The sequence below is a fragment of the Octopus sinensis genome, linkage group LG10 (genome assembly GCF_006345805.1).
Source record: "Octopus sinensis linkage group LG10, ASM634580v1, whole genome shotgun sequence".
Classification (NCBI taxonomy): domain Eukaryota; kingdom Metazoa; phylum Mollusca; class Cephalopoda; order Octopoda; family Octopodidae; genus Octopus; species Octopus sinensis.
The window spans coordinates 89390895-89414597 of NC_043006.1; the positions used below are offsets into that span (position 1 = coordinate 89390895).

At 37.9% G+C, this 23703-nt stretch overlaps 1 protein-coding gene across 2 annotated transcripts in view; it reads right to left on the minus strand.

Moving 5' to 3' along the window:
- LOC115216561 (THUMP domain-containing protein 3-like) overlaps positions 1 to 23703 on the minus strand; it is a 419115-nt gene that overhangs the window by 224923 nt on the left and 170489 nt on the right. For both annotated transcript variants that reach the window (XM_029786026.2, XM_036506919.1), the window contains exon 2: positions 23269 to 23384. In XM_029786026.2, the coding sequence (XP_029641886.1) occupies positions 23269 to 23384 (116 nt within the window). The remainder of the gene's footprint in view (positions 1 to 23268; positions 23385 to 23703) is intronic.

Genomic DNA, 23703 nt, shown 5'->3' on the forward strand with positions numbered 1-23703 from the left:
ACTTTCAGACTGCTGGCTGCCTACGCTCCGACAGGAGCAGGGCAGTCAGATTATTTCAAACGTCTGCAAGTTTTCCTGGGAACGTCACGCACTCTAGTGCTAGTTTGGGATGCAACGCTGTCTTAGGCGAACGTTTCGATCGGATGGGCAGGGGAGCATCTGATAGGAGAGGAGGGTGCAAGAGCCTCGCCAACCTACTCGAATGCTTTCAGCTGTCCGACAGGTTTCGACTAGACAACCCGAATGTGCCAATGTGGACTTGGACCAATCGCATCGGGTCGTCTAGATCGTACTTAGATAGAGTGTTTAGTAGGCCAGCGGATAAGGACAGCATAGAGTGTCCACAATTCCACCTAGTCGACTACACGGACCACAAATTCGTGATCTGTACGGTCGACTTAGATAGGCTACATAGACAGGGACCCGGCTACTGGAAGCTGAACGCGTCGTTAACGGCGTGCAAAGCTTACAGAGACCGATTATTTTACTAGTTAAACGGGCGCTCACAGGGGCAATCATTAACAACAACTGGTGGTTTGCCCTCAAGAGAACAATTAGAGTAGAGTCTATTAGGTTTAGTAAGACTCTAGCTATTGAACATAGGGAGAGAGGGCGGGATTTAGTTAAGAAACTAGACGAGGCTCTTGAGACTGGCATCGCGACCGACGTGTTGGCGGCAAGGTTGGCCCTCGACCAACACTTTGACACCAAACACGAAGGCTGTGTTGTCAGAGCTAAGGCACGTTCGCTAAGCGGGGAGGGGACTAGAGCCGCTCGATGGGCCCGCGTGGCGGAGGCGAAGCGAGGCATCAAAGCAACTATTCGGTCTTTGGTGGACCAGAACAGGTGCGAGGTTACCGAACCGAAGCAGATGTGTGCGGTGTTTCAGCGGCACTTTGCTCAACTGTTTGGGACGAGCGGTGGAACGGACAACGGTACAGACTTCGGTGTGTACCTGGACGGCCTACCGCAACTCTCGGACAGCGAGGCAGAGTGCTGCGAAGGACCGATATCTGCCTGGGAAGTGGAGGAAGCGATGAAGAGTTGCATGAGAGGTAGATCGCCGGGAGCTTTACACTTCAATGCCAGACTTGTTTGCGGGCCTGTTGGCAAACGTCTACTGCAACTGGCAGCAAAACGTCTGTCGAGGGGTGGTGGCTTTGCTAAAAAATGACCCAAACAAGGGAGACATTATAGGGAATTTTCGGCCCATCACTCTGTTCAATGCAGAGTTGAAGATTTTGGCCAAGGTGCTAGCCAAGAGATTGGCGCTTGTCGTGGACAAGCTGGTTGGCAAGACGAAGACATGCACCGTGCCGACCAGGTCGATACACGACAACCTCCATGCACTACATCATAGAGAGGGTGGGTAACGACGCTGGCATGGGTGGGGCTTTGATCAATTTAGATCAGAGTAAAGCCTTCTCTCAAGGCAGCTGACTTCGGTTCAGTCTTCCGCGGGTGGATCGCTGCTTTATATGGCAACATCTGCTCGGTGATATGGGTAAACGGTCACCTTTCGGAACCGTTTGACATCTCGCGTTCAGTCCGCCAAGGATGCCCTCTCTCCTTCCTCTTGTACATATTGACTCTCGAGCCATTACTGCGCAAGTTGGAGGCTTTGAGGGATATCCTGCACGATCTAGGAGGTGGAAACAGTGTGTCTGCCTATGCTGACGACGTCACCGTGATGGTGTCGAGCCACTAAACGAGACACTAAACGATTGGCGAGACACTAAACGAGTACGAAGTGGTGACAGGGGCAAAGATTAACGCGGAAAAGTCTGTGGGCTTGCAACTGGGCACCTGGAGAGGCAAGCCCATGCCGTCCAACAGTGTCATAGGGAGCTGGACAGACGGACCCGTTAAACTGCTCGGGGTCTGGTTCGGTCCGGACCTCCAGGTGGATAAAAACTGGGAAGAAGTGACGAGCAGGGTGGCACGTCTCACCCAGAAATGGGCCAATAGGAAGCTGTCCCTGAAAGGTCGAGTGGAGGTGGCGAATGCGTACATCGCATCCGTCATATATTACTGCTTGACCGTCGTCCCTTGTCCCGAACGCTGGTTGGCCAAGCTGGTACGCCTGCTCTTCGACTTTTTGTGGAAGGGTCAGGTGCCACTGGTCAGGCGATCCATCTGCTGTCAACGACCGCTGAACGGAGGCCTTGGCATGCCGTGGTTACTGATGCGCAGACATGCGCTCAGGCTGTGACATCTCAAGCGTTTCCTAGACGGTGAACAGGTGTGATCGTCTTTTGTTAGACGCGACTTTCCGCAGCTCGTCTCTTCTTTGACAGAGCTGCAGACCTGGATCAAACGTAGACCGAGAAAGGGCGCTTGGCACCTCGAGTGCTGTCAAGCTCTCTCCGCCCTCCGCCAGGCAGGCAATGCGATCGGTTTTAGTTACACTCTAATGTTTTATAGAAGGTTAGTGGAGGAAAAATGCGACGACGTTCTCGGGGAAACTCTAGGCGTTGATGATAACAAACTGTGCGGTCTGTTCGGAAGGACTTTCGGGCTGGGGCCAATGGATAATTTCCAGAGGTCGCTCACCTGGTAGTGCTACCAAGGGGCTCTGCCTGTTCGGGATAAACTCTACCGACACGGAAGTGCCGTCAGCCGGGCCTGCCCGAGGTGTTGCCAGGACGACGAAACCGTTCGGCACGCACTCGTCCAGTGCCCGAGTATTGCTGAACTATGGGTTTATGTTGAACAGCTACTGTCACATATAGGACGGATCCGGCTATCAGCTGAATCCATAGTGAAGATTGCCCCGCCGACCTCCTTTAACAAGGAGGGTGAGGCCGTTTTCCTGTGCCTAGTGGCTGTGGCAAAAGAGGTTGTATGGTGGACCCGTTTGAAAGGGCTAATGTCAGACACTTTCCTCTTTGGTCAAGACCTCATCAACTTTTTCAAGTTTCACTTGAAAAGGAAGATGAGGTTAGAGAGGAGAGTGCTGTCTGATAGCAAGTTTTCTGAAAGGTGGGTGAATTGTGCAAGAATGGCCAGTGTAAATGGACCAATTCTCAGGTTTCGCCTGTGATTGAAAAAGGTCTTATAAAAGGAGAAAGGGGCTCTCTACCCAACTTTTTGACCAGGCTCCCGTTGGCTTTTATGGGTTTTTCCACCAGGAACCTTTCGAAGCGCCTACCCCTATTGGGAGTTTTTCATTGTTAAATATTTTTGTTGTTACAGTTTTTTTCCATGGATTTTTACAAACGGACAAAACCCTTTTTAACCTTTCGTCCTGTTTTGTCCGTTTATGTTTTCTAATCATGTGTGTCAGCCCTTGTGGCCAATAAAAAGAATTAATCATTATTATTATTATTATTATTATTATTACTATTACTATTATTTTTACTTTTAAACCGCATCTTTGTTACAGTCACTTGCCAAAACACACACAGCGTCCTGGGGTGAGAGAATGAAAAGAGATGTTACAGTATGCCACTGATGGGTTGTTGCTTGGTCTACATCAGCATTTCGACTTTGAAGTATATACTGTCCATGCAGAGACTTCTACTCCACTGCTCCTCAGTTTCTTTCTGCCAGTTATTATTATTATTATTTTTATTTGCATCTTCTTTCAATTCTGTTTCCATTTTTTTGCCGAGTGTCTTCCTGACACCTAGGGCAGAGAAACGTACTGTATACATTGGTAGGCCATTAAAACAAGCACACCAGATTGTTCATTTACAGAGTTGTGTAATAGAGAAAAAGGGGAAGAGAGACAGAGAGAGAAAGGAAAAAATAAAAAATAGAAAAGTAAACAAATAAAATAAAGTGAAGGAGGAGAGAAAATTTACAGCAAAAATGCTCTTCTCAATATGTGTGATGCACCAGTTAAGACAATCCTTTGCACTTCCTGCATGGATGGCAAGCCAGGGATCATTTGTAAATAATTTTCAATTTCTTTTTTGATCATTCCGGGTGCTCCCACAATCACTGGTATTGTAACTGTCTTGAGATGCCACATCTTTTTGATTTCAATCAGGAAATCTTTATATTTTCTGAACTTATCAAATTCTTTTGCTGAGATATTATGGTCACAGGGTATGCTCATGTCAATCAAAAAACAGACTTTATTGCTTTTGTCTTTCACAACAATATCTGGTTTATTTGCCTTGACGGTTCAATCTGTACATACTGGAAAGTCCCAAAAAATTGTTACATTTTTCTCCCTCAGAGTGGTGCTAGTACCTTTTGTCAGCAGTTTTGATTTTATAATGCCGACACATTTTTTAATGTAGATATTAGCCAACGCTGTCATGTCTTGATTTGTACTCCACAGGTGCTAAAACCTTACATCCAGAGATTAGGGGGTCGACTGTTTCTATTCCATCGGGTTTACACCATTTTGCATCACATTGGCTTGATAGTTTCTGATCAATAAGCTCTGATCTTGGGCAGCTAAGATAAAGTCTTCACTCTCTGCCTTTAGCCCTGAGCTCCATAGCCACTGATAGGTGTGCTTTTGACCTACACCAGCTTGTTTGCTATGAATCACATATTTGCCATGCAGAAGTTTTTGTTCCCACCTATCAGCCAATTGTTCAAGCGCGTTTTTCTTTGCTATTGATTTCACCTTTGCAACTGCAGTTGCTGCACTTCCATCATGCTGTTCAACCTGGGTATTATGCATGAACTCACTTGAAAATTTTTTTCTCTTCTTCATAACAGAATGAAGCGTCTTATGTCTTTAATGGTTTTCAACGAACTTTGGCATCCAGTTGTTAGATGTTTCAAGATATTTTACTAGTCCAATTGTCGTGGTTTTGTAGATTTCAAATTGGATCAAGCCTCAACCTCCTTGAGCTCTGGGTAGGTAAAGACGATCTGTGTTTACCTCTGGGTGGTGCATCTCATTGCAAGTCAGCAGCTTATGGATTTTCCTGTCAATCTTCCTTATTTCACTCGTATTCCAGTTCAACACATTGAAACTACAAATAACAAGAACTGCTAAGGAATTTATAGCTAACACCTTGTTGCATGCATTTAACTCAGATTTTAGGACTGCGTGAACTCTGCTGTAACATTCCTTCCTGATCTTCTCTTTCATACTTGCATGTTGAATGCTTGAGTCTTCATTTATCCTGAGGTATTTGTAAGTTTGTTCCTGCTCCAGTTCTTTTATGAATGTGTCAACATCCAACACTACTGAATGTGAGGTCTTCAGTTTCCCTATCTGGAAAGTGGCTTTGGCACATTTATAAAGACCAAATTCCAATCAAGTGTCATCACTGAATGCTTTCACAGTATGTAGTAGTCCTTCAAGCTCTTCCTCCTCCTCCTCATCATCATCATCACCATCATCATCATTTAATACAGTTTGATTCAGTCCCATATAATTTAAAGTTTTATAGGCTTCTTACAGAAACCTAGTTTGTTAGACCCAGTTAGCTGAATGGCGTGATGTAGGCAGTCCAAGATAGCTACCCCTAACTGGGCTGCTATTGGTCAAGACAGGTCACATGGTGTTATTGGAAGTGAGATTGACATTCCTGCAGCACCAAATGCCTTAAAACAGAATTTCTTGGACCTTATGGCTGGACAGGAAGCTGGTGGCATCCTGCTGTCTAACCACTCTTTGAAAGGATTATTTTTACTTTTAGAATCTAGCATGGCTTTCACTTGATGTGTTTAGTTACATAAAAACGTATGAGGGTAAATGTGGAGCTTAGAAGTCATAATCAGTATTTATTCATAAGGTTAAATGTTGTTGTTATGTAGTATAGGGTGGCAGTGTCTTGGCTGCAGTGATCCCTTGGTTACTGGCACAAGCAAAAAGATATAGACAAACTACTGCAACATGAATAGACTATCAGACAAAATGAAGTGGTCTCTCAGTTGATGAAATGAGGGCAGCTGAATGAAAAAGAAGCTAAATTGAACTATGTTCATCATTTCTAATCCATAGAAGAGAGTTCCTATAGACCAAGCAACAACTCTAAAGGAAGAAAGAAGAAAGATTCTGAACCCCCTTTTTCTCCTTTTCAACAATTATCTTCTCATTTCATTTCAAAGAAATTGCATTAGCCCTTCATAGCTTTTTTCAAGACTTCTCTCTTGTATGTCTTTTTTAAATATTATTTCTTTATGTTTACTGAAAAGAGTTTTTTTCACTTGAAATGACAGCATCAAAATAGCTGCATAAATAGTCTCAAACAATCTCAGAATTGCATAAATAACAAGTTGGAAAGTCTTGGAAATTTGGGTTTATACAAAAGAAATTGAAATACTCATGAAATGTAAATAATTGCAAATTATTTCCATGACAACATCAGACTGGGAAAAATTCAAGTTTATATAAGAAAAAAATAATAAGAAACAAGAGAAAGTGTGAAAAAAGAAGAAAATATTTAAAAAAAAAAAAAGAAACCCCAAAATAGAGTGGAAAATATTTCAATTTTGATCTACAGTGAAATATGCTATAGTTTTCTCATTAAATTAATATCATAATTTATGTATATTCGATATGTTTCTCTTTTTTTTTTAATATTTGATAAATATAAAATATTTGAGTTGTAATAGCTGAATATTAGAGATCGTATGAGCAATTGAGTTTTATTATTTCAATATTTAGCCAGTTTATATGTACATTTGTTTTGTAATAACAAAATATGAAATATGCTTTCTAAAAATTTGTGATATATATATAATGTATATGTGTGTGTGTGTATATGCATGTATGTATATGTATACATTCATATATGTGTGTGTATGTATATATATACATATATGTGAATATACATATATGTATGTATACATGAGTGCGTATGTGTATATAGATGTATATATATATATGTATGTATATGTATAAATGCATCTATTTATATATGTGTGTGTGTGCGTGTGTGTGTATGTGTATGTATACACATACAGAAATGTCATTTACATTGCAATATATTCATAACTGGAATATACTGTATATTTGAGTGATAATATTTTCTTACTAGTTACAAATTTTTTTTATTGTTATACCACTTCATATTTGATAAATTTTGTATATTTGATGCTTTCCTATATGATACAATTTTCTATATATGTGGTCTTTACACAATAGATATTTTCCAAATATGCATGTATGGTGATATCTTTGTATTCAGTGTTTTAGAGTAATATTTCACATACAGTGTGTTTTGGACATAACATATTTCTGTTATATTTGCTCTCATTATCTCAGAAGAAAATATTATTATATTCGGTATGTAGTTTATTTTTTGGGGCTTTCCATGAAGTAAGATCTGAACACATAACTAAAAAAACCTCATTAGGGAGTTTGGGTCCCTTTAGGCTTTTAATGCTTTTGTATTTTACTAGATGCATTCAACTACAAGTCTAATAACAGTATTTAGAATTTCAAACTAAATGCTAACTACTTTCATAAACCATCTGTCAGGGCCATGGAGTATTGCCATTCTTCCTTAAATCAAGTACTTCTTTGTGAAAAAAGAAAAAAAGATAACAGCTATAGCTGTGTGGTTAAGGAGCTCCCATTACAACTATGTGGTTTTGGGTTCAGTTCCATTGCACAGTACCCTGAACAAATGCCTTCTACTATAGCCTTGGGTCACCCAATGCCTTGTGAAAGAATCTGGTGGATAGAATCTGTATGGAAGCCCATTGTACATGTATGTATGTATGTATGTATGTATGTATGTATGTATGCCTGTATGTATGCATGCATGCATGTCTCATAAGTGACCTGACATTTATGAGGCTCTCATAAGTGCTACTGGTAACATGGAATCCAGTACAATCTGTTGCATGGTTGGGTTGCTGGCGACGAAACTGGCACCACCACCAGACTATCCTGGTGCAGAGGGTTGCTAGAAACCCATTAGGATTAAAAACAAGACCTGTTGAAAGGTCGGATGAACCTAGTGCAGGCTCAACGGCTATCTAGCAATAGCACGAGTACGCAGAAATTCCGGGATGGTGTCCGGCATGCTGAAAGACCACTGGGAGTGAGGTACCCCTCAGCTCCTCAAGAAGCATGTCTCTAGGAGAAGGTCCTTCTGATATAAAGCTAGATATGCAGGGAATGGACATTTTGGGGATCTTTGGTAAGTGCTAGAGATCATGGGGCACCCACATCCCTGAGCCTGTGACTCATATTGGCACCAGATATCTTGCTCCGACTTGTCTCTGGATAATGTCAATAAAATGGAGAGGGTCTATGAGGTGTCATGCAACCCATATTGGACCTAAAATTCTGCACAGGCATTGCTGACCTCTGCTTGATATGTGCCTTTTTTTCCCCAATATATATTTATTTTATTTCTAGTATATATGTATTCTTTTACTCTTTTACTTGTTTCAGTCATTTGACTGTGGCCATGCTGGAGCACTGCCTTTTTTAATCGAGAAATCGACCTCAGAACTTATTCTTTGTAAGCCTAGTACTTATTCTATCGTACTCTTTCACCGAACTGCTAAGTTTCGGGGATGTAAACACAACAGCATCGGTTGTCAAGCAATGGTGGGGGGACAAACATAGACACAATATTTATGTAAGTAGTATTGGATAAATTAATTTATTTATTTTTCTTTATATGTCTATAAATTTATTGATAGCGTAAATTTTAGATTTTAATCACTATATTTGTTGATAATAATTTAGTTATTATTCTTAAATATTTTATAATTATTAGATGTGTACTTAAATCTTAAATATGAATAATGATTATTTAGTTAAATAATTTGGTAATTAAATTTTTGGACTATAACTGAGTTAAGGATATTTGTGAGTTTATTATGTTTTTTTAAGCCATATTATATATTCATAGATATCTCTAATAGTGACTTTGTTCTATTATAGCTTAAATATAGCCATTTCCATTGATAATTTGTATTAGTATTTTTCATTGATAAAATATATTCGTAGTTTTCAGTGTTGAAAGAATTTTCCATTTGTTTATTATTAGTTTAGTTAATGACACAATTTTTTAAAAGCTAAGTAAACCTTTTTATTAAAGTTATTTTAATAATTTATGTTATTTTGTATTATATTCAATACTATATAACTAAGGATTGATAATTTGATTGTATAAGTATTTAGTTGTTGAAGATATGTATTTCATTATTAGATTATAACTATACGGTTTTTGCAAGTTACTAATTGGCCAACGAGATATATTGATCGTTAAATAGTTATACGGTTTTTTAAAGATAGGTTATACGTTTATAATTTGCTTTTTCATCTTTAATTTTTTAATATATTTCGTAAATAATAATGGAATAATTAATTTATTTAGTTTTCATTATACGTATATATATTTATTGATAGAGAAAATTTTAGATCTTAATATTTATTGATAATAATTTAGTTATTATTCTTAAATATTTTATAATTATTAGATTTGAACTTAGATTTAAAAATATGAATAGTGATTACTTTTTTGTTAAATAATTTGGTAATTAGATATTGACTATAACTTAGATTAGGTTATTCGTGACTTTATTAGGTTTTTATAGCCATTTTATATCTATTTTTACCTTAAAAATTAATATTTAACATTATAATTGGATTGTATGAAATAATCCTAATCGTTAAAGTTTCTAATTTGATAATAGGGTTTTTATAAGAAAAATTATTATTTTATTTATTTCTTAAAAAATATTGTTTAAATATATTTGCTTATCTATTTAACTATTATCTTTAACCTGAAGATTGACTATGATTATAATTCGAATTTTTAATTGAATTTAAATTATTGTAATTCGAATTGGGTTATGGCCATGAAACGTATGTAGTGGTTTTACTTATTACATTATATTAAACTTTTTTATACTTTTTGATAGTTATAAAAATATATAAATAAATAAATAAATATAAATATTAAAAATGAAAAGTTTAAAAATTTATAAATTTAAAATTTAAAAAATATAAAAAATATAAAAATCTATAAATATAAATTAAAAATTTTAAATTTAAATAATTTAATTTTAAATTTTGGTTTATGTTTTTCACTGTTTGATTTGCCTAATAGTGGTTTTATCTTTAATTTAATTTATATATATATATATATATATATATATATATATATTATATATATATATATATATATATATATATACATATATACTACAGGCTTCTTTCAGTTTCCATCTACTAAATCCACTCACAAGGCTTTGGTTGGCTCGAGGCTATAGTAGAAGACACTTGCCCAAGGTGCCACGCAGTGGGACTGAACCCGGAACCATGTGGTTGGTAAGCAAGCTACTTACCGCACAGCCACTCCTATGCCTATATCTGTATCTTTACTTTTAGTATCATCATCGTTTAGCATCTGCTTTCCATGCTAGCATGTATTTATATATTTTTAGCATATTTTAATTTTATTCAGAAGTCCTGCAGTGATGGGCAGGTGGTGGAGCATGCAGACCTGACAGGTTGGAAGCATGTAATCAGTGACCTACACGTAGGTGGCCCATGCTAGAAGTATAAAGTTGTTACCTTGTCACCCAAGACAGCAGTAGGATTCGGTTGCTGCATGGGTGTCTGAGCAGCTCCATTTAGAGAGGGTACTGCTCACCCAGAGGCCAGGGAGGTTCTAGAAAAAGTGAACCAAAAATTGCCTGTCTTTCTATATCTGGTCAGTTTAGTGCAACTGACAGATGTCCACCCTGCGCTCGAAAAACAAAAAGACTTTTTTTAACAAAACCTGGATGGAACTTAGTTGGAATGTGTGCAATCTGTTGGATAACAAGAGTGATTGTAGGCCCGAATGATGCACTGCACTTGTTGCTCATGAGCTGAACTGCTATAACATTGATATAGCTGCACTTTCAGAGACTCATATAGAAGGTGATGGTCAGCTTGAGGAAGTAGGAGGTGGGTACACCTTCTTATGGAAGGGGAGGCAGAAGGCAGAGTGCAGAGAAGCTGGTGTTGGCTTTGCAGTTCGATTTGATATCATTAAGAAGTTGGAGGAGCTTCCTGTTCCTATAAATGAATGTTTAATGACTCTATGACTGCACCTGAAAGGTGAGTAGTTTGCTACTCTAATAAGTGTCTATGCACCTACTTTGACTAGCTGTGATGAAGATAAAACTATTTTCTATACCCAGCTGAGAGCCATACTTAGAAAACTCCCCAACTCTGATAAAGTCATTCTACTGGGGGATTTCAATGTCAGGGTTGGAACAGACTGGCAAACATAGAACTTTCTAGGATGTTTTGGAGTAAGGAAATTGAATAGCAATGGTCTTATGCTGCTGGAGCTTTGCGATGAACATGGACTTTACATTGCAAGCACTCATTTTGTGCACAAAGGTAATCACACAACAATATGGATGCATCCAAGGCCTAAAGTTTAGCACTTGCTGGATTATGTCATCATCTGCAAGCACGATGTCTATGACATTTGTAATATTAAGTCCTTTCATGGATCGGAATGATGGACAGACCAAAGTTTGGTCTGAGCGAATTTCCAGATGGTGATTAGACTGAAAGACAGAAGTGGACCATGCATGTATGTCTCATAAGTGACCTGACACTTATGAGGCTCTCATAAGTGCTACTGGTAACATGGAATCTAGTACAACCTGTTGCATGGTTGGGTTGCTGGTGACTAAACTGGCACCCCCACCAGGCTATCCTGGTGAGGAGGGTTGCTAGAAATCCAGCAGGTTTAAAAATAAGGTTAAACCTTGTTTTTAAACCTGTTGAAAGGTTGGATGAACCTAGTGCAGGCTCAACAGCTATCTAGCAATAGCATTCCTTGGTGTCTGAATGTCCACAAGATATATGATGCTGTGGTGAAGAAAGAGCTTTCTGGTGGTGAAGAAAGAGAAAAAATGTAGTAGTCATTTGTAAGATGTACAATTTTTCAAGAAATGAGAAATATGTGAATATTGGCAGTATTCCATTTCTTAAGGTCTTTTAACCTTATCCTTTATACCAAAAGAAAGGTCCTGCTGGTGTTGTTGTCATCTCTGACCACAAGAATATTTGGTTAGTATATTTGAAGAAACCTTATATATAATATATAAATATCAAATATGACATCCATTTCTTCACAGAGCATAGTTTTGATCTGTGGTCCATCATGATTCCACTGTGTCACTCTGCTCAATGAGTGATTAAACAAATATATAATGTATTACTTCTTACTTTGTCTGTTCTGGGTTACAGTACTTCTATTACATAATTCATAATGTTACTTATTATCAATTTCCATGCAGCGGACTGTGTTAAACGTACACAAGACATGCTGCAGCATTTGAGATATTAATTTACTTACTGAGAGGCAACATTTCATTCAGATGATACTTTGAGAATCCCATTTGACAAACCACATATACAGATCTATGTGCTGCAAATTCTTCTGAGTGTCTCTTCATTTGTCATTTTCAGATCAGCCAGAAGCAAATCCGCTCTAGGTTTCCCCAGCAAAGTATAGCAAATGAGCTTTTCTCATAATTGCATTATCAAAATTAAGAAACTTGATACAGTTACAACATATCAAGAAAATATCAAGAATATTGTACTCCACTCCTATACAAGAACAGTGTGTAACTAGGATTGTCAAGATAGCTACAATTGCCAGGCCTTCTTAACATTACTGAGGATCTCTCCTGGTAAAGACATACCTGACATTACAAAGACTCTTCTGCACAAGAAAATATTTCAGTATTTATCAATTGCTAAATCTCTATAAAGTTCAAATGTAACAGAAAGGGGAGAAGTGACCTAAATCTGGGAAAGTCTTCCTGCTTACGAAGTTTGATCAATAAGTATCCAGACTGCTGCGATAGCAATGCAGCTAAAGCACACAGAGTGAAGCTACTTGGCAAAAATTGACCTTGAACTCTGCTGTATATGTGCACTAAGTTTTAACATTCTACCACACTTCTCTTGCTTAGAGCAGTGCTTGGAAGGAAGGTGTGTAGTATGTGATCATCACATTGACTATGACAAAGTTGTCATGGCAATACCTGCTCAGAGGCCTGTGCAGCAGTTCGGATACTTATTGTATGGAGAGGAGTGTATGAGCTACATACAAGTGCATAAGTGATTCAGACATTTTCAAGATGGGAAAAAAAATGATATTGACGAATGTCCTGGGAGACATGCAACCAGCAGAACTGAGAAAAATATTGCTGATGTGCATGCAGCTGTGAGGGGAAATCGTCGAATCACCATCCGTGAGTTATCAGAGGGTGTGTAGATTAGTTATGGTTCAGTATCACTGAAGATTTGGGTTTGAGACATATGTCTGCCAAGTTTGTGCCAAAACTGCTTTCAGCTTACCAAAAAGACACTTGGGTTTCAGCTGCACAAGATCTCCTTGATTGTGTCGAGAATGATAGAAATTTTTTGAAAACTTTGCATAGGCCTCTGAACAGGTATTGCCAAGCATCTGGCAAAATTTAAGGCAAATTCTTTGCTCAGCTTTCTCTATCATGGTCAATGCGACAATTACATGCTACACACCTTCCTTTCAGGCACTGCTGTAAACAGTGGAAGTGATGTTAAGCTTCAATGCGCATGCACAGCAGAGTTCATGGTCAATCTGTGCTGAGCAGCTTCACTCTGCATGCTTTAGCTTCTTTACTATGGCAACAGTCTGGATACTTATTGATCAGACTACATATATTCATGCAAACACCTTAGACTGCATCCAAAGAAGGGCCACGACATGGATTGACATGAAGTTGGCTACCAGCACACTCAAAACTCTTCAACTTAAAACCAAAGTTGAGTTCATATTAGGGAAGCAATTAAGATTAATTGCATTAATTCTAATAATCATGGAGGGCCTGCAAAAACCATTAGTTCATCCCCATTTTCACAAAATCAAGTTAAAAACAAAAAACCCTATTTACCCCCAATAATATTCTCCCATGGTTCATACAAATATCAAACCTATTCTAGCAGGTTGGTCTGGAAGATCTCCAATTTGATATTCTCACTTATATGTCTCTTCTCTTCTTGTCACTCATAGTGTGTCCATTTCTCAGACCCCACACCAATTTCCACACCCACTCATTCCTCCTCTAAATGTCACTTCCTTGGAAATCCTTCTTTGTACATGTTTATTCTGGCAGCCACTGATATATATATATATTTTTTATGTAATCTTTTAGTCAGGAAGGAAAGAAATGCCTATGACCTTTTGTAGAGCCAAGTGAGATAGGGGAGGGGGAGGAGAGGGAGAGAGAGAGAGAGAGGAGATATCCTAAAACAGGAGACCCTGGCATGAATACTTTGCATATAGGGAGGGTTGTCTGCAGAAGGCTTCAAAACCTCCAAGTACTGGTTTCAACAGTTTAGCATTTAATCCAGTCATGTCCAGTCCAAATACTCCACTCATTTTATCTTCAAAACAGTCAGATCTCACCTCTCACACTTACCTTACAATGTCGTTCTAAAAATAAGCAATTCCATCATCAAAATACAAAGATACAAGATAAGGCAGGATTAATTCAAAATAATGGGAATATTATTTATTCCCATTATTTTGATTTAAAAAAAAGCAATCTGAATGCTAAACAGACAAAGAGTAGAAGTCATTGAATGGAACACTGACAGCATCACTGTTGTTGCTCATAGAAGACCCAAGAAGACTGTAGGTGTAGTTGTGTTTTGCACACTAAATTAATAACCTCTACCCATAAATACCCCAATGAATACCCTTGCAAATTTATCCTGGCATGGAAAACAAAGCAAAACAAAATAAACAAGAGCACTCAGAGAGTGCAAACCTCCACCAAGGCAACACCAGCATCCTCTCAATGTTTAGCTGGAGATGATTTTTTAAAATGAGAATATCTGAAATAAAGTTGTTTGCTCTCACAAACAAGAACGCTAAAAATGACCCAAACGACTCTAAAAAATTAAATGAAAAAAAAAACTGGATCAATCCCCAAATCTAATCAGTGCATGCCAGTCATGAGGCCAAACATCCCTGAAAGTTTCATCCAAATCCATCCAGTGGTTCTTGAGATGTCTTGTCCACAGACAAACAAACAAACACGACAGAAAACAATACTTCCACCTTGGAAGTAACAAGTAACAGGGTGGAGGTAACAAGTGGGTGCATACCTGCGTGGTTAAGATCACTTTGCAACCATGTGGTTTTGGGTTCAGTTCTAGAAAGCCTGGGCTAACGAATGTCTTGTGAGTGAATTTGGTGCCAAGAAACTGTTTGGAAGCTTGTTGTGTGTGTGTGCATGCATGTGTGTGTGCATGTGTGTGTGTGTATGTGTGTATATATATAGTTATATGTATATATATATATGTGTGCCTTTGTGTTTATGTTCACACCACTGCTTGATGACTGGTGTTGGTTTATTTACTGAACTAATCAGTTCAGCAAAAGAGACTGACAGAATAAATGCTACACTTAAAACTAAGTACTACAGTTGATTTGCACAACTAAACCCATCAAGGAATTGCTCCAGCATGGCTGCAATCCAATGGCTGAAGAAAGAAAAGTGTTAAAAAACACAGATATGTTTGAAAATGAAAATGTTACAAATGTGTGAATACTTAAAGCTGTTCAGCTTTTGCACATTTGATGAGTATTGTAATTAGCTTTCTTAATGATCCTTTCACAATTTTTCTGTCGATAAGATTTAAAAAGCAAGAAAAAGATTCTGCAAAATCTTAGTCTAAATTTTTTAGAGATTATTCTCATTTAATATTATTATTATTATTATTATTATTATTATTATTAATTGCAATTTTAATGCAAAAGAACATTAATGTATTATTTTCTTTTCTTCTTTCAATGAATAAATCAGAACAATGACATATATTGTCATAATGACACACTAAAATTATCTTATGATAATGTCAGGTTATAACTATGACCTGACTGTATGATACAAGTTATGATTCCAATAAAATTGAAAAATGTGAGGCAATTAGTTAAAAATTTCTTTAGAAATTCTCTACCTGTAGCCAGCTTATAAGGGCATATTGTTTTGGAATTGTCTTCCTAGCTTTGTTATATTTTGGTTGGTTTGTAATTTGTCTATATTCGGGGATGACAATATTCTTTTTAAATATGATGGAAATAAGTGCAAGCATGGCTGTGGCTGGGTGGTTAAGAAGATTGCTTACCAACTGTAGGGTTTTGAGTTCAATCCCGTGATGTGCTATAGTGCAAACACTTTGGGTAAGTGTCTTCTTCTGTAGCCTGGGTTTATCAAAGCTTTGTGAGTGGATTTATTAACTGGAAACTGAAAGAAGCTTATTGTGGTGTGTGTGTATGTGTGTATGTGTGTGTATGCACACATGCAGATATGTATGTGTGAATGTGTGTGTGTGTTTCCATTCTTTTGATATCACACAATAGTTGTAAACAAGTGTCATCTACTCTTAATAGGTGTTGTTTGATTGAAATCTTTCATGAGAGGAAAAAATACCTTGTTTGGTATCAGGCAAGTGTTGGTGATAGGAAAGGCATCCGGTTATTCCATCTGACCCATGCAAGCAAAGAAAAGTGGATGTTGAAATGATGATGGCCTCTCCCATCAATTTTAATGTATGAGTTTACAGTTGTTCAATTAATTAGACAACCTACTTATTAGTTTAGCATGCAAAGTGATCAAGTATTCCACAGACACGTATCTTCTATGTAATTCTTAAAATTCGTGTGACACAAGTGTAACAAGACTGGGTTTTGAAATACAGGTACAGTCCTTCTGATGGGATTTATATATGGTTTCTGCCAGTTCAGATTCGCATCCAAGGCTTTGAGCAAGCCAAAAGCTGTGGTTAATGTATTTGCTCAATGTGCCATAGAGTGGGATTGAACCCAGGACCTCATGGTGGCAAAGCAAATTTGCAAACCATTCAGTTGTATTTGCACCTACTTTTCCATGTTTAATGCAAGCAATCAAACTTGGTCTCTTCTTTTTATCTTTTAGCTATTACTTGTTTCAGTTAATCAACTGTGGCCATGCTGGGGCACCCACCTTGAAGTGTTAAGTTGAATAATTGACCCCAGGACTTAAATTTTTTAAAATCTGATACTTATTCTATTGGTGACAAACGTAAACACAAAGTCACACACACAAACACACAGGCACACACATACACAAATATAATGGATGAGACTCTGCACAGTTTCCATCTACCAAATTTGCTCACAAAACATTGGTCAACCTAGGACTATAATAGAAGACTCTAGGCCAAGGAATCGCCCAGTGGGACAGAACTCAAAACCACATCCTTGCAAAGTGAGATTCTTAACCATACAACTATGCCTGCATATGTTTTTTCTCCCTTTTCTTTTAAAATTGCTGAATCTGGAGAGAGAAGTAGTCTCCATAGACCTTCATAGATCCCTGGAGACCAGTGATATTGATACATTGAATTATGTAGTCCTAGATATACTACTAAGCAATGAGGTGGTCATGAGCGGAAAGTCTTTGATCCAGCAAGGACAGTGGAATGAGTGGAACACTGTATATCACCAAACCCTGGACATTGCTGTCTGGAGATCTGGGATTTGTAAGGATCACAGCAGAGCCCCAGAACCAAATGCCAGTCCATTGCAGAGTTCCTTATTTACAGCTGAGTGGACTGGAGCTGTGTGAAATGATGTGTTTTATTCAAGAATACAACATACTCTCTGATCCAGGAATCAAGACACTGTACCTCATATATTATACTAGCAATACATGCTGGAGTATGCAATATGCTTTTTTTTCTTTTTTCCTGGCTAAATGGAGACACAGTTAGAGTGGAATAAGAGATCTGTGAAACGTATCTAGTTGCTTCACCAATTCCTTGCATGCCAGAGCTTATCTGAGACTGCTTATTAGCAGCAACAGCAGCAACTAATTAAACTGTGTCTTTCATCTTTTTGGGATTATCAAACAAAGTGGCCATCAATGGTGGTGGATTGGAAGGATTGTTAGAACCTTGAATGAGATGCTTTTTGAGATTCATTCAGGCTTTGCATATTCTGAATTCAATTTCCCACATGATCTTCTTATGTGGTAGACTTCATCTTTTGCTCGATTAAACATGATACCAGGCACTGTGGGTGCTTTTAGCAGATTCCAATTTAAATAGAATACCTTGCAGTATTTGATCTGGCCCTTTTGGGTACTGAGTTCAAATCTCACTATGGCCTACTTGGATGGTGAAATTAATCTGTTGCCCTGTTTAACACTGTCACCTGGTCCTTTGGTGCCTTTAGTGGGCTTACATGGATGCATGCATTCAGGCCAGATCTCTGGTTTGTGATGATTTCCTCCTTCCCCACTCCTCCCAGTTTTGGAAGTTCCAAAGAGTCAAATACATTGAATTTTCTCTCTAGAAAGCATGAAATCTTACAAAAAAAAAACCAAAAAAAAAAAAACTATCAAAACACTTAATAACTGTTCAAAAATAACAAAGACACAATTCCTTCTTAAAAGGACAACTAGATGGCGCCATGTGTCTCAGAATTATGATATGGTATAATATTAGACATGTGAGTAATAACTGGGAAAGAAGACATTTAAAAACCGAAGAAGATTAACCAAAATATGAATTATTGGAATTGTAAATGAATCTGGAAAAGACTTGTAAAATAAACAATGGTAGGGAAGGTGATGGTAGTGGCAAAACAAACGGAAAAAAAACATATAAAGCAGTTGGGAATTAGAGTTATCCAAGTTGTGTAAAAGTGAGATGAGTTAAGTAAACGCAGAGGAACGCAGCTGTTGGTTAAAGATGGCAAAGTTGAGAAGGGAAAATAATTTGCATCTCTCTAGTAATGGAATGTGCTGTTTGGGAACTGGAAATATCATATACAATGGGTGATAAACACTCGAATACAAAGGTTATTTTGCTCACTTATTTAAATCTGCAGGTGAAAATTGATGCTAAATTATACATGATGGTGGTAATTTTAGCTCGGTGTCATTGCTTTTGTGAAATCTCTAAAAGGATACACAACTGCCACAACATGAAACAGAAAATCTCTGATTAATAGCAGTATTACAAAATAAAATATATGAAGAGAAACGACCCAAAATATTTACTTGCAGTTTTGATTGAAAATAAAGAGGAATGAAATGTATGGTGGAAAGGCAGTTGTTTAATTTAATTTAAAATAGTTTAAAATATCGAATTTGATCACCACATGACAGCAGGTCCTCATTTATCTATAACTAAAGTTACTGTATTTACTTGTGTATAAGTTACATGCTCTTATATTTGATTTTAACTAAAAAAAAAAAATGGGGTCTGACTTAATGCAAAGCCAAAACTATGAAGGGAAAAATTTTGTTCTGAGATGTAACACTAAATTAGGGATGAGACTTATGAATAAATATGGTAAATAAAATTGTACCTGGTTTACAATTGTTTCACCTGATATCACATAAATCTATCTCCCTCTCTAAGGGTTGAATAGGTCTTGTGTTTCAAGTCTAGTCTTCTGGGGAGCAGAAGACTAGATTATTAAACAATAGATAAACTAGCTGAAGGTAACAGGAAACAACTGCTGTATCTTTCCCATGAAAAGCCATGAATCTTTATGGAATATATGCAACAACAAAAAAAAATGTGCTGAGTTGTGTGGGGAGTAAAAGATCATGGAGGCCCATGGTACCAATACTTGTAGGCATGACAAATGGAGCGAGAGAGAGAGAGAGAGAGAGAGAGAGAGAGAGAGAAAGAGAAAAAGGGAGGGAGAGAAAAAGAAAGTGAGAGAGAGAGAAAGAGACAAAGAGAGAGAGAGAGAGGGAGGAAGGAAGGGAGAGACAGAAATAGAGAGAGAGGGAGAGAGAGAGAAGGGGAGGGAGAGAAAAAGAGAGAGAAAGAGACAAGGGGAGAGAGAGAGAGGAAAGGAGAAACAGAAATAGAGAGAGAGGGGGAGAGAAAGAAAAAGAGAGAAAGTGAGAGAGAGAGAAACAGGGAGAAAGAGACAAAGAGAGACAGAGGGAAGAAGGGAGAGACAGAAATAGAGAGAGAGGGGAGAGAGAGAAAGCAAGGTCACAAATTTGGTAGGGGTGGGGGTTAGTAGATTAAATGAACTTGTCTTTTATTCTATTGACCTTGAAAGAATGGAAGAAAAAAACTGATCTTGAAAACATTTGAAACCAGAAATTTAGAACAAATATTGTAAAACACAAACACTTCAGAGTTTGATCAACAAAGAAAAGAGTGACCATTTGCTAAGTCCAAATGCAAAGTTCATGGTTTTTTTTATTTTTAATTCTGAAAGAATTTGTAATATTCTATTTGCTTTAGTTTGCCTGACTGTCAACAAATATTTTTTACTGTCACAGTTGAGTAAGTTAGTTGCAGGAAAGGTATCCAACCGTAAAAAGAATTATTCCAACAAAAACAAGGCCATACCTGCTAGTTTGCTGGTTGGGGAGGGTTGGGGAAGATGCACAGCTGCATAACAAAAAAGTAAAAGAAAAAAGAACAATCCCTAAAACACAACAGCATAAAAATGTTGCCATAATTTTTTGGGGCATCTCTGTTCAGGTAGAATCAAAATACTCAGATAACCATCTAAATGCTTGAATGGATAATTTAAATTCACAGATTGCTCTTAATTTATTGACTACCAAATACTTCTACCAAAGCCAGCATGAAAAATAGTTGGACATTAAAATGGTAATTACAATGATGATGACGATGATGATAGGAACCATTGTGGAGACAATGGCAGTGGTGGAGGTGGTGGTGAGGACAATTATGATGATGATGATGAGAGGAATCATCATGATGACAGTGGTGGTGATAATGAGAATGATGATTGTAGTGGTTGTGGTGGTGATGAAGATGATGATAAAAGTAGAGGTGATGATGATGATGATGATGACATTAATGAAAATTATGGGAGCAGAAATAGCAATAGTTATGGTGATTGTAACAGTGATAGTAATAGTTGAGATGGTAATAGTAATGATGATGATGGTGGTGTTGGTGGTGGTGGTGGTGGCGGTGGAGATGGTGATGACTGTTATGGTCATGGAGATGGTAATGATTATGATGGCAATAATGTTGATGAAGACAACATTGGGATGGCACAGCAGCTGAAATGATCAGACTAAATAACTTCTCCCCTGTGGGATTAATGTGAAGCCCTGCTGTTGTAAGGCCGAAATCCTGTCTGAAGGGTTTCATCTCTTCAGTGTATCATAAAATAAGAACCCTGAACATAATAAAGGCAATTTCACTAAGTGTGAACACCCTGTAAAAAGAAAAGCTTTGTGAACCTGATGCAAATCAAACTCAGAATCTGACATTTATGATCCAATCTATTCTGGGTTCAAATACATCTAAGCCTAATGCTGCAATTCAGAGTCCTTATGAGGGAGGGAAGGTGGGATGAAAACCATTCTAATGAAATCAATTACACCCCAACCTCAAATTGTAACTTTACTCTTTTCCCTTTTATTCAGTGGATTATGTACAGCTGAGTCGTGTTTCTTAGTTGCTTAGTTTGAATTCCGATACCTATTTCAGTCTGCTTTTCATTTTATTGATCAGTGTGCATACATGTCAGAGTGTAAGCACCCTGAGAGAAAAGTTGGGCATAAACATCAGATGTGGTGTGCAACAGAGATGACTGTGCTGGTATGGTCATGTATTGCGTATGGATGATGACAGCAGTGTGAAGAAGTGTCACACCCTAACAGTGGAAGGGACCTATGGAAGATGTAGACCCAGGAAGACCTGGGATGAGGTGGTGAAGCATGACTGTCAAACGTTGGGCTTTGCAGAGGCAATGACAAGTGACTGAGACCTTTGGTGATATGCTGTCCTTGAGAAGACCTGACAAGCCAAGTGAGATCATAGCTGTGGTCTATGCCAGTGCTGCATAACCGGCCCATTTAAGAGTACCCTTCAATCACTAGGCAATATTCTATGCTTGAGAAGACCTGTTGAGGCAAGTGAAATCATTGTTGTGGTTGATGCCAGTGCTGCCTAAGTGGTCCTGCGCTGGTGGAATGTAAAAAGCACCATTCGAGCATGTTTCTTCCCAGTGCCATCAAACTGACTTCCATGCTAGTGGTACATAAAAAGCACTATTTGAGTATGGTTGATGCCAGTTCCATCTGACTGGCCCCCGTGCCGGTGGCATGTAAAAAGCACCCACTACACTGTCAGAGTGGTTGGCATTAGGAAAGGCATCTAGCTGTAGAAACCTTACCAGATCAGATTGGAGCCTGGTGCACCCTCCTGGCTTGCCAGTCCCTGGCCAAACCATCCAACCCATGCCATCATGGAAAGCAGACATTAAACGATGATGAGGATGATCTCTATTTATCAAATGGCTAAATTACTTTTGGTGCAAAAGGACACAACTTGATACACCATTTTATGAAGACACATGCACTTACATGCATACATGCATACAGACACACATACTTACATACATGCATTCAACCCCTATCACTACCATTATCAGCATCACCACCTTTTAGATTTAGAAACTAAGTCAAAAAAATATCGACAATGCTACTTGAGACAACTTCCATTCCTCTATACTGATGACTCCATAAAATGTGTGCTTGAAAGATTATGAACAATAAAACACTTACCAGTTAAATGAAAAACATATCCAGTTTAGGGAAAATCTGATGTTGCTTGGAAACAGATGAATGTTGGCAACAGGAAGAGCATCAGGCTGTTGAAAACTATTTCAATGCATCCTGTCTGATGCATCAAGGATGGATCAAGTAGAGATTAAAATGATGATGACGATGATGATGACAATGAAACAAGAGTCATGAAATGATACTGTTTATGAATATCAACATCATCACATGATGGGTGAGAGAAAATAATTCCGGGAAGAGTGTTCTGCATACAAAATACAAATGTAGTAAGTTCTTTTCACGTATGTAATAGAGTGAATTCAAACGCTTCTAAGAACTGACAGTAGAGTAATCCCTCGACTATTGTGGGTGTTATGTTCGAAAAAAAACCCACAATAGGGGGAAATCTGAGAAATAGGAACAATACTGTACTGTATATGTTTTTTTATTATTTTTATAATTTGTATATATTTATTTTATTATAAATGCAAAACAACACCACAGAGAGATCAATGTAAGCTTAAATAATAAACCTAGACAGGTGAACTACAATAGGTGAACCATGATATGGCGAGGGGTTACTGTATCCAAGTAATTAGTAGGTAAAATCTCCCCACCTCCTAGAAAAAGGTAAGTGTATGAAACATTAGATTTTTTCCCCACTTCTTGCACAATCCAGTGAATAAACTTCCCAAAAAATTCTGAAAAGAAAGAAAGAAACTAAAAAAATGGAAATGAAAACTGGAATTTACTCACTGCATCTTCTCTTTCCGTTGTTCATTCACAGCATTAATGTTACCTTCAATTTTTTCCATTGCTCTATGATGAATTTCCCCACATATGTTCCAGGTTTGGGGCCAACAAACTGATGCCTATAAAAGAGTAATTAATTTACCAATTAATGGGTGAGTATAATGATTTTCATTTTACAGATTTATTTTGGAAATTTTTAATTTTGGAGAAAGAAGCATTACCCATGATCTTTACATGTTCTATAAGATATGGTATTGATATGGTTAATGTTCTATTTAAAACATTGCTGGTCAACCCCAGCCGGACAAACATGAGCAGTGAGAAAATTCTAGAGTAGTGGTTCTCAACTGCAGCCCTTAAGCATCCTTCTAGTAGCCCCCCCCCACCTCCCAGCGTTCTTCCCTCAATAAATATAACCATTTTTTTCTTTAACTAACT